Raw genomic sequence first — 15,574 nt, 5'->3', positions numbered from 1 at the left:
TCGCGGCCGGGCGGCTCCCCCCTCCGGGCTGGCAGAGGCAGACCCCAGCCGCTCCGCGTCCCGCCGGATCCCCCCCCCCCAACCCCAACCCACCCCGGGCCCTCCCCCGCTCCGGGCAAGCAGGGACGCGCCAGCCCCGTCGCGCCCCCGCCCCGTCGCGGTTACGTAACGGCGGCCGCACGCGGCGGCCCCGCTCCCACACGCCTCGGCCACGTGCGGCGCGCGCGCCCCGCCCCGGACAGAGAGAAGGAGGCGGAGCTGGGCCGCGAGCCGCTTTATTGGGGGGGGTGGGAGGGCGCGCGGGCGGCCCCGCCCCTCACGCGGCCCAGCGCGCGCGCCGGCCCCGCAGCCACGTGCGGCGGAGGCGCCGCCCCCGCCCCGGACCGCGCCCGCGGCGAGGGCGGCAGCGGCCGGCGGGGCGCAGGGGGGTGGGGGGGAGGGGGGGCGGCAGGGAGGAGGCGAGGGGGACGGAGGACGAGCCCCCAGACCCGTCACGGCGTCGGCCGGGGAGGTCCTGGAGCCAGATCCCCCTCGCCGGCCGGCGCCGGGCTGTGAAGGCACGGTGGGGCTGTGCTGGTTAGTGATCGGTGACAGGGCTGTCGTAAGGCACCCGGGTAACGTTAGCGAGCGTTCCAGTCGTCGGAGTAAGGCTTGCTTGAAACAGCAGTGAGTGGCTGAAAACACAGCAGGTCTGGAGTGGGGAGGCTGGAGACCGACCCCCCTCAGCTGGCGAGTCTCTTCCTGGGACTCATGAATACACACTCCAGACTGCAAGAGGAGGAGGAGAGTTGCAGAGAGGACAGTCTCCTTCAGCACCCCTCCACGACCCCTGACAATGCAGGGTGGTTAAGCCCCCAGACCCAGCCTCAGACCCCAGGACCCAGCCTCAGACCCCAGGACCCAGACCCAGCCGAAGCCCCTAGACCCAGCCTCAGACCCCAGGACCCAGCCTCAGACCCCAGGACCCAGCCTCAGGACCCCAGGACCCAGCCTCAGGACCCCAGGACCCAGCCTCAGGACCCCAGGACCCAGCCTCAGGACCCCAGGACCCAGCCTCAGGACCCCAGGACCCAGCCTCAGGACCCCAGGACCCAGCCTCAGGACCCCAGGACCCAGCCTCAGGACCCCAGGACCCAGCCTCAGGACCCCAGGACCCATGGTGGTTTCAGTTCCAGCTCCCCCCATGGCCACACGCTGCGCTCCTCACCCAGCACCACAATATCTGATCCTTACTGTCTTACAGCACAAGCTTAAAACTTTGTCCTCCCACAAACTACTTGGGTACTGCATGAGAACTCAAGCCACAAAAAGGCAACTGTATGTTCCTGGTTTGGTCTCCTGACTCAACATCACTATCACTTTGCCCAGGACAAAGTCCCTGCCGGAAAGAAGCCAACTTACTATGGCAGCACCCTTGAAACTGCCACACTGGGAAGAAGGATGCCTCTAGCAAGAAGGCAGGGCAGGTGAAAGTCAGCTCTTAAGACAAGGGAGACACATGAGCCTTCCCTTTACATTTCTGCAGTGTGCAGCTGTAAAAAGCCAAGCCTGTTCCTGGTTTCTAAGTCCTCCCTGTTTTCACTGTCACCTGTTTCAGTCAGCCCAGGTGTTGGGGATTCAGCTGCTGGAGCTCCCACAGCAGTCACAGTTTACCACTCACCACAGGCAAGGGTTGTTAGAGCCCTCTCTGCTATTTGTATATACTTTCATTTGAGTACCCAGCTTTATTTACACTGCACTAGTCAGGGAGTTAACACCACCTAATGCAGCTCTATGAGAAATCCCCATTTTCATGGAACTTACCAATAATGATGATGATGATAATGAGAACAACGGTTATCAATATTGCCCACATCTGTGAAAAGAGCCACACAACACTTACTGTAAACCATTCAGCAGCATTAACTGGCCTTTAGGGTACAGGAAAGCAGCCCCTGGAAGGTACTTCTGCACCTGTGCTAGATCTAACCAGGCAAATAACACTCCTTCAGTAAGCACGCTTGGTTCACCACTGTCACACACACACAAGGAGTCTGTACAAAGGCAAAGGAGACCAACAGGCTCTTTTCCACTGTGTCTCCATGCAAAGCCTATCTTGGGTAACTATACAAGCAGGAGTAAAGAACACCATTCCTACTCTTAGCCTAAACTACATCCTCAACTGTCTCTTTTGCTCACCAGATTCCAACCTTTGCCAACAGCTACAAGCACAGGAATCCAAGGGAGCTCCTGCTTTCTAATGCTCCCTGCGCATTAACTCAACCTATGTATGTTTGACCTTTCCCTTCCCATTCCCCAAAGCCTCAGGTTACCAAGGAGGCTCCCTCTGGGTGCTACCATCTTAGACAAGGTCTTGCATCCAGCAGCATGGCTGGCAATCCACCTTTTGGTTCCTTTACCTGCCGTGGCTTAAAAATGCCTGCTACAACTTAGGCATCATCTGAAGTCCCTTCTACTCCTGCCTTTTGAGGCGCTGACTGTCACAGCATTAACTGCAGTACTGCATAGTGTAGGCATACAAGCCATGGTTACCTTGCAGTTCTTCCACCAGTACTTCCTTTTCAGCTTGGCTGCACTGGTCTCAAACTGGGAAGCTCCTGCTTGCAGCGCATCAGCGCGGTCATCCAGCTCCGAGAGCTTCTGATCCCGCTCCAACACCTTGTCCACATTCACCCTCATGATGTCCACAACCTGCAGGCAGTTCAATGCTTACAGTAAGTTACCAGTCATACCACCTGTTGTGGAACTTAAGGGCAACACATGGTGCTCTTCCCCAAAAGTATGAGGTGTTACCTTTTGGTATATCCAGTCATAAGCTTAAACAAACCCATGAAATTCATCTGCATCCAGAAGCCCCCTAATACCTGCTTAAAATGACAGCAGTGCCAGTGGTGCTGACACTCCCTTGAAGCTGGGAAACAATTCCCAACTCATTTCTGAAGGACCCAAGGCAAATAAATATCACAAACAAGTGTCAAAAAAAGGTGTTAGTAGCCAGCCTGGACTCCCCAGCAATCTGGGCATGTTTGGCAGTCAGCCCTCACTCCCACTCATGAGAAAAAACACCCAACTTGCTCTCTGTAAAAACAAAGGCTTTTATCTTTATTTCTGCCAAATCCTCAAGGACAGAGAGTGCAGCTAATGTTTGAAAACCAGCAACTTCCCTGCCTTTGTGGGTCTTTTTTTAACCTTTGCAGGAGTTAAGATAACACAAGTATAACACAGCATCGGAATCCAGGTTACCCATGGAGGAGAAACTGCTTTAGCCAAAACATTCCCTTACAGTTACATGTTTCCTTAAGGAAAACAATCACACAGACTAGACTTTTACCTCATCCACTTGGTTCTGGGTCTGCTGAAGACGACGATTCCCACCAGCCGCCACATTTGAGCTTCCAGGGACACTGGCTGACCTGCAGCAGAGAAAACCATCGTTGTTCTTTTTAGCTTAAGACAGGTCGTGGGTTTGGTGTTAACTGGATGTGCTTAAGAGCACACAAGTTCCCCAACATTCCTGAAAACAGGCAACTTGTATCTTTGGAAGAGATACAGGGCACTCTCCTACTGGAGAGGTGATGTTTGAACACCTGACAAAAGGGGTAAGTGGGGCAAGTGTCTTGCCAAACAGCTCCTGGCCATGCTAAGAGAGAGCAGCTGCTTGCTGATACTACAGTTTACAGTGAAGAACACGGACAACTCCTACAATGGTCTGTAGGGCCCACAGGTTGACGAGTTTCACCTCAGGGTTGTTCTTATTTCCCCCCAGGCACACAAGCTCTGAGCTTCCAAACACTGACACCTCCTGGTTACTCTGCACTCTGCCAGCGGCTGCCCCGGGTCACTCCGGGTTTGACACGGAGCAAGAGAAGGAAAAAGCACCAACAGCACCTCACGCCTCTTCAGCTCGGAGCTCACAACCCCGGGCAGGCGGGTTCTTTCCACCACTTGCCGCAGCCTGCGCCTTCCTGAGGGGTGCAGAGGCCTCTGCGCGCTCCTCACGGCCCTTGGCGCGCACCTCGGGGCCTGTGCGCGCTCAGCTGGCTGTGCCAGGCGCCTGCGCACCGCTGAGCGCGCCCCGATGCCCGGGGGACGCGGCTCCGGCCACTGCCCAGCCGGCGGGGACAGACGCGACCCCGCACAGGGAGCGAGCGGGAAGCCCGGGACAGGGACACGGGCACCGCGCAGCCGGCCCTGCGCCTCTCGCGCGCTGCCCGGGGGGGTCTCGGGGAACCTCTTCCCGAGAGCGAAGCCCCGACCGGCACCGAGCCGGGCAGCGGGCGGACCCCCGCCCCGCCTGCCGCCGAGCCCCGCAGCAGGCGGCCGGCCCGAGCGGGAGCCGAACAGCCCCAACGCCCGGCCCGAGCCGCCCCGGGAAGCCCCCGCCGGCCCAGGGGCTGCCAGGGGCTCCCAGCCGCCGCCGCCGCCGCGCCCCCCGCCCCGCACTCACATCCTGCCGGCGGGGGTCGGACCGCAGCAGCACCGGGCGGTTCCCAACAGGAAGTGCGCGTAACGCCGGCGGCGCCCGGGATGTGACGATACAGCGGGGCGGGGGCGGGGCCAAAGGGAACCGCGCCCGGCTGAGGCGCGTGTCCGGCGGGGCTGCGCGCACCGGGGCCCGGCCAGACTTGTTGCTGCGGGCAACGGGCGTCGGCGCTACCGGTAGCGTCGGGGCGGCGCCTGCGCCGGGTGGCGCCGTCCCTACCAGAGGGGACCCGCGGCCTCCCCGCCATCGGGCAGCGCCGCGTGACCGCGCTGACGTCACGGCCCCGCGCCGCCGCCCGCCGGGTCCGCGGGGTCGCCCCCGGGAAAAGGGGCGTGGCCTGGAGTGCGTCCCGCGCGCGCGGGGGTTCCCCGGGCTGCGCGGGGCCGGGCGGGGGTGGCGCCGGCGCTCCCACCCGCGGCCGGCACCGCGGTCTTACCGTCCGTCCGTCTGTCGTGCTGCGGCCCAGCAGCGGCGGTGGCTCCGCGCCAGGCGGCCTCCCCCTCGGCAGCGGGCGGAGCAGGTGACGGCGGGAGGCGGCGGCCGGCGCTCCCGGCTCTCCCGGCGCTCCCGGTTCTCCTCTCTGCCGCGCCCCGGGAGCCGCTTTCTCACGGCCGCTCTTCCCGTCCCCGCCGGCCGGTGGGAGCGGCGGGGCTGGGGGCGAACGGGCTGCCGGCCGCCCGGGGCTGCCGGGAAACCCGGGAGCTGAGACGCGTGAGGGGAACGTCGGGGAAGCGTCGGTGAGGAGATCGGGGCGCTGAACCCAGCTGCGGAACTCGCTGCCGAGTCTCCTCTCTGCTGTCCTGGCTCCTGCGAGTCGTTGCTCCTGACAGTGTCTTTTGTGATCACTGTGACCTCTTGAAACCCACCACGATTCACCTCTGTGCCGGGCCCAGTGGAGGACTCAGTGTTCTGCTGCTGCTGTGCATGGTTTCTCCTTAAAAGCCCAGACACCCTGCCCTGAAAGTCACCCTAATATCCAATCTAAACCTGCCCTGGCCCAGCTTCATGCCATTGCCCCTTGTCCCATCTCCTGTCCCCTGGCTGAAGAGACCATCACCCACTTCTCTGCAACCTCCCTTCAGGTAGTTGTAGGTGGTGAGAAGGTCTCCCCTCAGCCTCCTCTTCTCCAGGCTGAACACCCCTAGCTCCCTCAGCTGCTCCTCAGAGGATTTGCCCTCCAGCCCCTTCCCCAGCCTGGCTGCCCATCTCTGGACTCGCTCCAGGACCTCAATGTCCTTCTGATGGTGAGGAGCCCAGAACTGGACCCAGCACTCGAGGTGCAGCCTCACCAGTGCCCAGTCCAGGGGCACAATCCCCCTCCGCAGACCTACTGGCCACACTGTTTTTGATACAAGCCAGGATGCCATTGGCCTTCCTGGCCACCTGGGCACACTGCTGGCTCATATTCAGCCTGCAGTGACCCAACACCCCCAGGTCCTTCTCTGCCTGACAGCTCTCCAGCCAGTCTCCCCCAGCCTGTAGCTGCTCGGGGTTGTTGTGTCCCATGTGCAGCACTCTGCACTTGGCCCTGTTAAACTTCATCCCGTTGGTCTCAGCCCATGGATCCAGTCTGTTCAGATCCCTCTGAAGAGCCTCCCCACCCTCAGGCAGATCAACACCTCCTCCCAGCTCAGTGTCCTCTGCAAACTTACTGAGGGAACATTCAATCCCTTCATCCAGGTCATTGATAAAGATGTTGAACAGAACCTGGAGCCAGGACTGAGCCCTGGGGGACGCCACTTGTGACCAGCCTCCAGCTGGATTTGGTTCCACCTGCACCTCTGTGCAGCTGCAGTTCCTCTTGGCAAAACGCTACTCAAAAGCAGCAGCAGCAGCATCTTCTTCATGGCTCCTTACCGGTGCCGAAAAGGACCACACTGCTCTTTCATTCAAACTGGGATGGCCAAGACGTGCTTAAAAAGGAAAGGCACACACGTTGTATGGGGAAATTTTCTTTGTTTTTAATTTACAGCAGAAAGAATATAAAGCATTCAGAAAACATTTTCCATATTTTTAAGGGCAATTCAAAACATTTTGCATGGTTCCAGCAGCTGAGTTCTTCAACAGATCCATTGATTCAGTGATGCTTTACATGCACGGTTACAAAAATAAAACTTACAAAAGAGAAGACATCTATACTAGTTTTACATGCAAGTCTTGGGGACCCCCCCATTGGGCACCAGCTATTGTGTGGAACTGCCATAAGCGTGCAACCAGAGAGGGGGTTCATGTTATATTCTGTTATTTCTTTCACACAGTATTACTGCTGTCGAATGTGTTTCACAAAGGAGCAACTCCATTTCTCAGGAGACAGGAGGATCTGGCTCCTGGCACTTGGGAATTTGAATTTTCCCGGAAAAGCTGCACTCACTCATTCCGTGACAACGTTGGAAGTTCCACAACCAAGAGAAGGGGGAGCAGAATCACTTCACTGCAGGGAGAGTCCCTTCTGCCTCCCCAGTGACACACTGAAGGGTTACGGCCCGACACAACAAAGCACTTGGAAGCTGTACTTTGCCTGCAAGCATGCAAGGGGTTCTGCTGCGCCCCTGGAAACGCTTGCATGCCTCACAGCAAGTACAGGCTTGAATGTTTGGCTGAAGCAGGATCTAGATTAATAGATACACCACCAGGCCCATGGATCTGGAAGAGTAATTTGAAATAGCTCTGTATATTACTGAATGGTTTTCTGTAAAGACCGGGAGTTTAAACATTTCCACTGAGGTCACTACTCTTGTTAGGAAAAGGTCGATTCTATTATTGTCACCGATGGGTTAACGGGAGAACGTCTCCACTTCGCAGTGTCAGGTCTTCCAGTACTGATACAGAGCATTTCCAATTGGTTCCACAGGAGACTCTTCAGCATCTCCTGCTGTGTTTTTGCACGAGAGGGCAATTTAACAGGTAAGGTCCCAATTCCGGGCGGTAAGGGAGGCTGTGGGGCAGCCCACAGGCACAGTGTGAGCCCCCAGGCCACTGGCTGTTTCTTTTTTTCCCTTTTTTTTTTTTTTTTCTCTTAAATTTTTAAAATTGAATCAGGTCATAAAGCAGCAGTTCAGAAATGTACAAGAGAATTCTGAGAATGAGCTATAGCACATCTACTGTAATTCAACGCTGGCAGTGAAAAGAAGTAATTAAAAACAGGTACAATTATAGAAAAGGCACCAAGAGCACTGACCCCAGTTGTGGTTTTTTTATTTTATTATTATTATTTATTTTTTGCCACAATCTTTGTTTTTACTCTTCTTTTAAAGACACCAGTTTGAAAGCTCCTGACGTGTGAATGTTTCCAGGCTCCACGTCGAGCCCCGCGGCTGAACGCTGCAGTTGGTGGCCGGGATCAAGAACAATCTACTCCAACACTGACAACCTCCAATTTATTGACACCAGCCCTGCTCAGAGAGCTGGAACTGCCAGGAGAGCAGGAGCAGCTTCTGATCTCAGACACAGCACATCACACCCCCCCACCTCAGCAGCGCGGCGGGCGCCAGGAGCTGCCTCCTGTACATTCATCCCTGTGTAACGGAGATCAGAACCCGGCTCCCGCTGGCCAGAACTTGTGACACTTTTCAATTAGTAGCTCAATTTTTAAAACACCTAATTTCTTTGGCTCCTCACTATGTGGAAATAGCAATATACCATGACACCCCTACAAGATCAGTTTGCATCTCTTTTTTTTTGTTTTTTTTGTTTTTTAAAACTTTTGCTTCATTTTTTTTTTAAACTTTTTTTGTGCAATTTTTGTTACATTTTCCAACTTCCAGCAGGAGAGATGAAAATGTGAAACATATTTTCTACTTTTGTACTATTTCTTTTTTTTTGTTTGTGGTTTTTTTTGTTGTTTTTTTTTTTTCTTTTTCATTTTATGCTCATTCTAAGTGTTCTTTATTGGAGTGAGTGTATGGTGTTAAGCTAGATACGGTTTTTTTTGTACTCTTATGATTATCTGCTTTGCAAAAGTAACTTAATTTTCTTAAGCAATTATCAGCATTCACATTACTTGGCACCATTGGCAAAAAGAAAACAAAAAAAAAGAAAAAAGAAAAAAGAAAAGGGGGAAAAAAGGGAAGGAAGGGAGAAATAAATTAAACCCAACCAAACTGAACTCCTGGTAGCCAAAATCAAATGTAAACATATCATTTTTTTTTCTTTTTTTTTTTTTAAAGTAATGTTGCTCTGCCTTTTTTTTCCTAAGTCTAAATACAGTAGCTCTTTTTTTTTTGCCATTTAGTCATGCTTTAGCAAAAATGTTCTTCTAAAGAACATTTAAAATAAAGTTTCTTATAGTGAAATAAAGTTTTTGTTTCATTTTACAGACCATAGCCACTAATGCTTTGCTTTGTTCATTTCTTTTTTCTTGAGTTCATGCACATATCTCTTTGTTTTAATATATACAATATGTACAAACAATACATCCACACTCTTCTCGTTCATTCAGACAAAACTATACAAATAATAATTTTATCTTGCCAAGTTATTGACCCTTTGTGAATAAAATATTTAGTAATTAATCAATATATTCCCTTTCAAATATTTTTTTTTTCTCATTTTCCATTTCTACCTTCTATATATACAGAAAACTGCCCAGATTTTGATGAAGTAGCCAAAATAAGAAATTTACTGGCCAGAATGCAGCACCACTCTGATCTTTAGGTGGTATAAAATGTCCAGGCAACATATGTGTGTGACTGCAAAACGACAAGAGGTTTGACAAGCACTGAAGAGAAAAAGCCAGGTGCTTCACAAAGCATCTGAAGAGCTCAATTAAAAGTAATAGTACATGGGAGTAAGGCTAGAAAATAAAGTGCTGAACATGAGAGAAAGTACATGGCAATTGATATGTTTGCAGGTTCTTGTAAAAATACCAAAAAAAAAAAAAAAAAAGAAAAGAAAACCAAAAACCCTTTTGCAAACTTGCTGAAGCTGCTCTGCCCATTCCTCAGACAGGACCCGTTCGCCCCACACACCAACCAGCCCCTCTCTGCGCTCCCCCGGGATGTATTAAAAACCTGCAGATTTCAAAAGTTGCATTAAGTGTGCTGTAGAGATTGAAATAAAACCACAAAGGACAGAAGTGCGAAGGAAATGAGGATGCATGGACCCAATAAAGATGGACTGATCTAAAGCCCCTCCACTGAGACTCTCAAAGCTTCAGTTTCTTGGGAGATGACTGACAGGTGCAGGAACAGCATTCTTGTGTTGCTTGTGCATTCCCACCTTTTCTTAACAATATTTTTGGTATAATATTTGTACAGTTCCACATGGTGTTTAATACAGCCCTATATGAAAAGGATAATTAATCGCTTCTTCCTTCTTGGAGAATGAAGCAACTCACAATTTCCTCCTGGTGTCTTTTGTTTTTTTTTTCCCCATGATCCAACAGAAGATTGAGTTCCAAGATGTCTTGCTGAACAAATTAAAAGTTGTCCATGAAAGTGCAAATGCAATGACCAAAAACATTACTGTTAAAATCCTGCAGCTGGTTATTTCCAGAACTGCAGTGGGTATTTGTTGTTGTTGTTGTTGCATGTCTCTGCTAAAAACAGAAAATGAAAACAGTCTGAAAAGCAATGTCACATTGCTACGGGATGCTGCTGCGGATCTTCAAGTTCCTTGGCCTTTTTCAATTCTTTCACTCTGAAAAAACAAAGAGGAGCTATATAACACTTCTATTGTCAACCTTTTGCAAGACACAAACCCCAAAATGATCCCTCACTCTAGCTTCCCCTGCAAAAGAGCCAGCTCCCAGAGCCATGATGGGAGAGTAGCACATTCCTGATGCCATAAACAGTTGGAAGTGTGAGAACAGCCCACAAGAAAGCCAAGAGAAACACACTGGGAAAGCTATGCTTTACACCTACTGTTTTTTCCTGGTAGGTCTCACTGCAGCTGGACTTCCCTCTGGCACTGGTCTATTTAATTGCTGGGGGGGTTGGATGGCTGTTCATTAACTCCTCCTGCAGCTCCCTGCTATTCCAGCTGTTATAGCAAGGGGCTTTTCAGCCCTGACCTCTTTTCTCCAGGCACTGCTGAAGCAGCAGTGATTTGATGGTGCACCCAGCACAGCAGGGGAAATATTGGTCAGTCCCACTTACATGGGAAGATCAGTGGCTGCACCAAATCCCATGTGAGGGGGTGTCTATATGTGAGGAGAAGAACTGGGATGGGCATGGAGAAAGGTAATTTACTTGATTTATATTCCAGATGCCAGTGGCCCTATTTTCTAGCATGTTGTCAGGAGCAGATTCATGTTGTTCCCAGCCAGCAGCAGAAGACTCTGTGTGCCAGGGGAGACAAACCCACTACCTGGCAGAGCTGCTCTCCCTGCACTTGCCCTGGTGCTTTGGTTTGACTCTTCAGAACACACACCACACGTTCCCTCCTCCAGCACGTGTCAGCCTAAGAACTAAGGCATTGCTGGAAGCCAGAACAATGGACAATTAAAAGGACAAAGAGAAGGGAATCCTCTAAACCCTATCAAGTCAGTCAGAGCTCTGTAAGGGTGCAGGAGTAGTGTCCATCCTGGGCTCTGGCTGAGGGGCTGGCTGTGTCAGCGAAGGCTCCAAGCAGAGGAGGCACAACAAATCCACCCCTCCCACCTCCAAGGCAGGTTTGCAGCTGAGCTTGGGGCAGCCTGGCTCTGCCTCCTCTTGCAGGGAGCTCCTTCCCTTGGCCTCTTGCTTCCCCTCTGCTACTGTGAGGGGGGCAGCACCCCAAAAAGAGCAGAGCAAGACTAACTTGTAGGTGATTCAGCAAAGCATGTACATGTCCAAGGGATACAGCAGAAACTTGGAAGCACAAATAACAGAGGTATGGTACAAAGAATTGTGTCAGAGCTGCACATCTGTGTCACAGAGTCCAACCAGAAGCAAAACCAATTCAACAAAGCCTGAGTAAGTACAGGGAGTAAAAGACATGGGGAGAGCTAAGCAGCAGCAATGCCAGTTTGCAGCTTCTGCACGTAGCTTTCCACTCATCCTCCTTTGGCTCCTGCACCAGCCTGCTAGCCTAAGGACACGATGAAGGCTATAAACTGACCTCTATAAATACACCTCCACTCCACTGATTTCTGTGTTCAGTTTTCTGCACATACACTACTCAGTCACAGTCCAAAGGGAGCTGGCTGCTTCTAGCTCTTTGTTTTAGCTGACTCAAAGCTCAAGCACTCAAAAGCCTTCTCTTTATTTGTGGAGCTGGGGGAAACAGGAGTCAGTGAGTAAATGATGCTAATCAATACACAGGTCAGACCTTTGCTAATTACCTTAACTCCACCAGATGGTTTGAGAGTATCATGTATGGAAAGACAGAGGGCTCTGCTAGTCCAAATGCACATGCCATTTTCAGAACCTAGAGAAATCTTCAGGGAAGTTTTGGATCTAGACAAGCTGGTGTCTAGAAGACCCCCCTGATGTGGGGGGAGCTGGGCTCCATACCACACAGGCTGCCCCCATGGGTGACAATGGATTACAGTGCTACAGATCATCCTTTCGTTAGGTGAAACAGAGGAGGACTGGTACAGGGAAGTGAAAATGCTCACAAATGACAAGCTGACTATCTTCAGTCTGGTTTTCTTCTTTTCTTGCAGCAGCAAAGGAGCCTCTACCTCAGAATGACAACAAACATTCCTATTCCTGCACCACTTAGAAGCAGAAGGTGAGCCAGGCTCACTGCTGTGTTAAAACACCCTGTGCCTCTGTGCACTAGGTGCTTTTTAAAGCTTAGATTCACTATGTTCAAGATAACACCTATTAATGCATGGTTTGCATTTGTAATGTCAAATTACCTGTTGTTACAGGTCTCTCTCTGAGAACATGCACATCAGATAAGCTGGTGGCTCTTTCACCAAGACATGCTACACCTTTGTTTAGCACTTCAACATGCAAGGGCTACACTAACAAAGCACTTTTGTTGAGTGCAAGACATGCTTTTCTGCAAAACTCAACCTACAGCATGCACTGTCTGTACTGGTACAGACCTACTGAGTCTGTTCAACTCCAACACACATGCCAACAGCAGTTAATTCACTGCAGCACTCAGCAGCTGCACTAGTACAGATCCTACTCAGAAATATGCAACACTTTCCCCTCAGTCAAGTGTGCTTTATGGACAGATTTTCAAGCTTATAGAAGAGCTGCAAGTGCAATAGTAATTATGGCTCCAGACCACAAGCAGATACTAGTACAGCATTTCCCTACAGCAGTTACAGACTTTAAAATGCCACGTGTACATTACTGAGAGATGCTCTTTGGTGTGTAATGGCTGAAAACAAACCCTGCATTCCACTTCAGCTTCAAGATGATGATGGCCATCCAAACCCATTAAGCTACCACATTTTTTAAAATTAAACTAACCTCTGTGCTCACTGTACATAACTGTGCATGTGTCACATTAAAAACAGGAGTGCAGGGAGGTACTATGAGTGCTTTATCTGTACAGTAACACCACTGGCTGCCTCTCCACACCCAGAAGAGCTGGTACCCAGGGCAGAGAGGTTCCCCCCTCTCCTGGCAGCAGGCTGGAGGCTGCAGGAGCCACAGTGCTGCACAGCCAGAGTGGGACTGAAGCACCTCTGAACTGCTCCCTGTAGTGGGCCAAATCAGTGGCCAGACCAACACTGAAGTACTGTGGTGAGTGCCCTGCTTCTTTCTAAGACAGGGTTAAACATGAGGTGCCAGAACCAGGCTACACATCGAGCTACATACCAGACTCTGACTGCTTCACCAAGAGAACCTGAACTCAACTGCTTTGCAATGAAATCCTCATCAGACAGTGTATACTGCAGCCTCTCCTGGGTCTTAGAAGTCCTTTTAGTCCTCATTTAACACTTTGTTTTCTTTCTGAGGATGTTCCTTAGCAGTACTTTGATTTTGTTACAGTATAAACTGTCAACATCACTGTGAGGCTGGTATTTGGCTTCATTAATGCTCAGTGTAATAAACCCTTTATATTTTCACATGTAGTTAAATTACAGTTTGACCAGGAAAGAATTTTGGACAAAGTAGAACCCTTGAAAATAGAAATCCACTGAGAAAGTGCTGCTAGGAGAGCTTTTAAGTGAACAATACAACACTGCCTTCATGTGAGAACGTGATCCTGGGTTCTTATTTTTCCACTTAAATTCAGGCAGGAGAAGAGGCCCAGGTGCAGCATCTGCAGTTACAAGCATTGACAAACTGCTCTAAGGAGAAGAAAGCTACTGGACTGCATAGAATGGCACTGCAGAAAGGATGCTCCTCTGCTCCAATCCAGCTTGGCAGATGTGGAGTGATGCTTTTTTTTATTATTAAAGTAATAGGAAAAATGAGAGCCCTGAGAGCAGGTAATACCAGCAGGCCACGTGCTGGAGGATGGTGTAGAAACCTTTCCAGAGGTCTACAGGCTCTGGGATGCTGATCTGGATCAGTTCTGGAAGTTCCCATGGCTGCATGGGGACTCTGGAGGTGAGGAGAGCTCGGGTGACACACGGCTGCAAGCCAGAGCACACCAGAGAGGGTAACAAGGCTCTAGGTGTTGCAAGACTCCAAGCAAGAAGTACCATCCTACTCTGGCAGCTAACGAAACCACGCACAGAGTCGCAAGGACCATGACTGTGTTCTCGTGCTGATGAGGCCTTCAGCAAAACCCTCCTCAGATAACTTTTCTTCCAGTGCCTCTAAGGTACAAAGTCATTCCCTCAGCAACTGCTGAGAGCAGATGGATGGAAAAAGCACGTGCAGTAGAGATGACCACGGTAAGGTGTGTGAGTCACAGCTGTGGTGCTGACACACAGAAAGGGAAGAGATGATGATTCCAGCCGTGAGCTCTGCACTCTGACACTCAGGAGCTGCGTCCCAGCTCCCAGCCTGCTCCAGCCAGACCAAGCTTCTGCCCTTCCAACCGTGCTGCTCACTTGGCTGCCATACAGGGGGGGTTGCAGCATCACAGGCTGAAGCGATGTAGAAAGCAGCAGCCCCAGAAGCGAGCGGCAGCTCCTCTCCCCGCGCCCGCCCCGTCTCGCATGGGAGTGTGTCAGCAGATGGATTAGGCCTCCTCAGAGAAAGTCACAGCAAATGATGGTTTCATGGGTAAAGCATAACACAAAGCTGCTTCATCAGATTGACTCCATGATGCCCAGCCAGGGGAATGTTTAATGAATCTGAATGCTGACGCTGGGTGTCAAGGACAGGGTGTGCAGGAGCCAGAGGCGGCTGTCTGGCGAGTTACCTGTTGCTCTGAGAGCTGAAATGGCCTGTGGGATATTTAAGAAAAGGGAGCTCTTGCCTTTCTCCAGATATCTCATTTGGGCAGCAAGACAAAAAAGACAGAAAGGCCCAATAAGAATGACACCCCAGAGCACGCAGTCTGCGATTTAACACACACATTTGAGCTCCAAATACATTCAGCCCCTGCAAGAGGTAAATGAAAAGAGAAGTTACTTTGAAAACTTTTGTTGCAGGTACACATATCCCAATATGACATTTTCTCACATTGTCCTGAACAAATGGGACTTATCAATCCCTTAAAATCTTCCCCCATTGTGACTCTTACTAAGAGACCTGAGAAACTGAGTACTTAAATGCCATGGCTGCTGCACAGCATGTATTAAAAACACACACAAACTACAAGTCCTCGGTGCACAGGAGCAGAGAAATTTGTTGCTGAAATGCCAAGAGAGGGAAGGGTATGTGGAAAACAACCAACTATAGTGGGTGTTGTTTATTCAGGTATGAAATAAAGTTGTACTTACCAGAGGAACTGACTTCAGGTGTGACATGCAAGCTCCCCAAACTGGAGAGCAGCATTTAATCAAACCAGAAGAGATTGGGTAGGAGGGGGGGGGGTCTATTTTTAAATGAAAGATGCTGTGAATGAATACATTCTTTGTTATCCATGATCACAGGTAACAAGCTTGTTTTGCCCCAGAGAGGACAGAAGTTTTGCCACAGGCAGAAAGCAACTGGCTATCCTAACAGTGTGAAGAGACTGTCCCCTCGCGACCCGGTCCAGATCACCTGCCTCCCAGGAGCATGGCAGAGAGGGTCACAGCTCAAGCAGCCATGTATTTTTGTTCATGTCCTATATCTGGCCTTTGAGCAAAGCTCTCCTCCACAG

General features: G+C 50.9%; 2 protein-coding genes across 7 annotated transcripts in view; both read right to left on the bottom strand.

Moving 5' to 3' along the window:
- Nucleotides 1-269: 269 nt before the first annotated feature.
- VAMP3 (vesicle associated membrane protein 3) lies at nucleotides 270-4,486 on the bottom strand. Of its 2 annotated transcripts, none has more exons than XM_084274615.1 (5): nucleotides 4,448-4,486; nucleotides 3,332-3,413; nucleotides 2,533-2,691; nucleotides 1,800-1,855; nucleotides 270-761 (listed from the first exon to the last, which is right to left on the bottom strand). In XM_084274615.1, coding segments are annotated over exons 1-5 (312 nt in total). In that variant the 5' UTR covers nucleotides 4,450-4,486; the 3' UTR covers nucleotides 270-748. The 2 variants fall into 2 exon arrangements, with proteins under 2 accessions (XP_084130741.1, XP_084130740.1); XM_084274614.1 differs by having other exon boundaries at nucleotides 272-768; nucleotides 1,804-1,855.
- Nucleotides 4,487-10,056: 5,570 nt separating this feature from the next.
- The window catches only part of CAMTA1 (calmodulin binding transcription activator 1), a gene marked incomplete at both ends in the record, with an annotated part of 245,308 nt that continues 239,790 nt past the window's right edge, over nucleotides 10,057-15,574 (bottom strand). For 4 of the 5 annotated variants that reach the window (XM_084274547.1, XM_084274550.1, XM_084274548.1 and 1 more), the window contains one exon: nucleotides 10,088-10,120. In XM_084274547.1, the coding sequence (XP_084130673.1) occupies nucleotides 10,088-10,120 (33 nt within the window). Of the gene's footprint in view, nucleotides 10,121-15,574 lie in introns of all 5 variants that reach the window. The other variant, XM_084274546.1, reaches the window with a different exon arrangement.

This window comes from Gallinula chloropus, assembly GCF_964237585.1.
Source record: "Gallinula chloropus genome assembly, chromosome: 23".
Lineage (NCBI taxonomy): Eukaryota > Metazoa > Chordata > Aves > Gruiformes > Rallidae > Gallinula > Gallinula chloropus.
The sequence above is the reverse complement of the archived record's forward strand: the minus strand, read 5'-3'. Positions and strand labels throughout refer to the sequence as shown.

What these genes read in the sequence shown, in the direction of transcription:
- VAMP3 (XM_084274614.1), bottom strand. An exon ending in CCCAGAACCAAGTGGATGAG is followed by an intron (nt 2,692 to 3,331) that starts GTAAAAGTCTAG and finishes AACTGCCTGCAG; the next exon opens with GTTGTGGACATCATGAGGGT. An exon ending in TATCATCATCATCATTATTG is followed by an intron (nt 769 to 1,803) that starts GTAAGTTCCATG and finishes CTCCTCTTGCAG; the next exon opens with TCTGGAGTGTGTATTCATGA.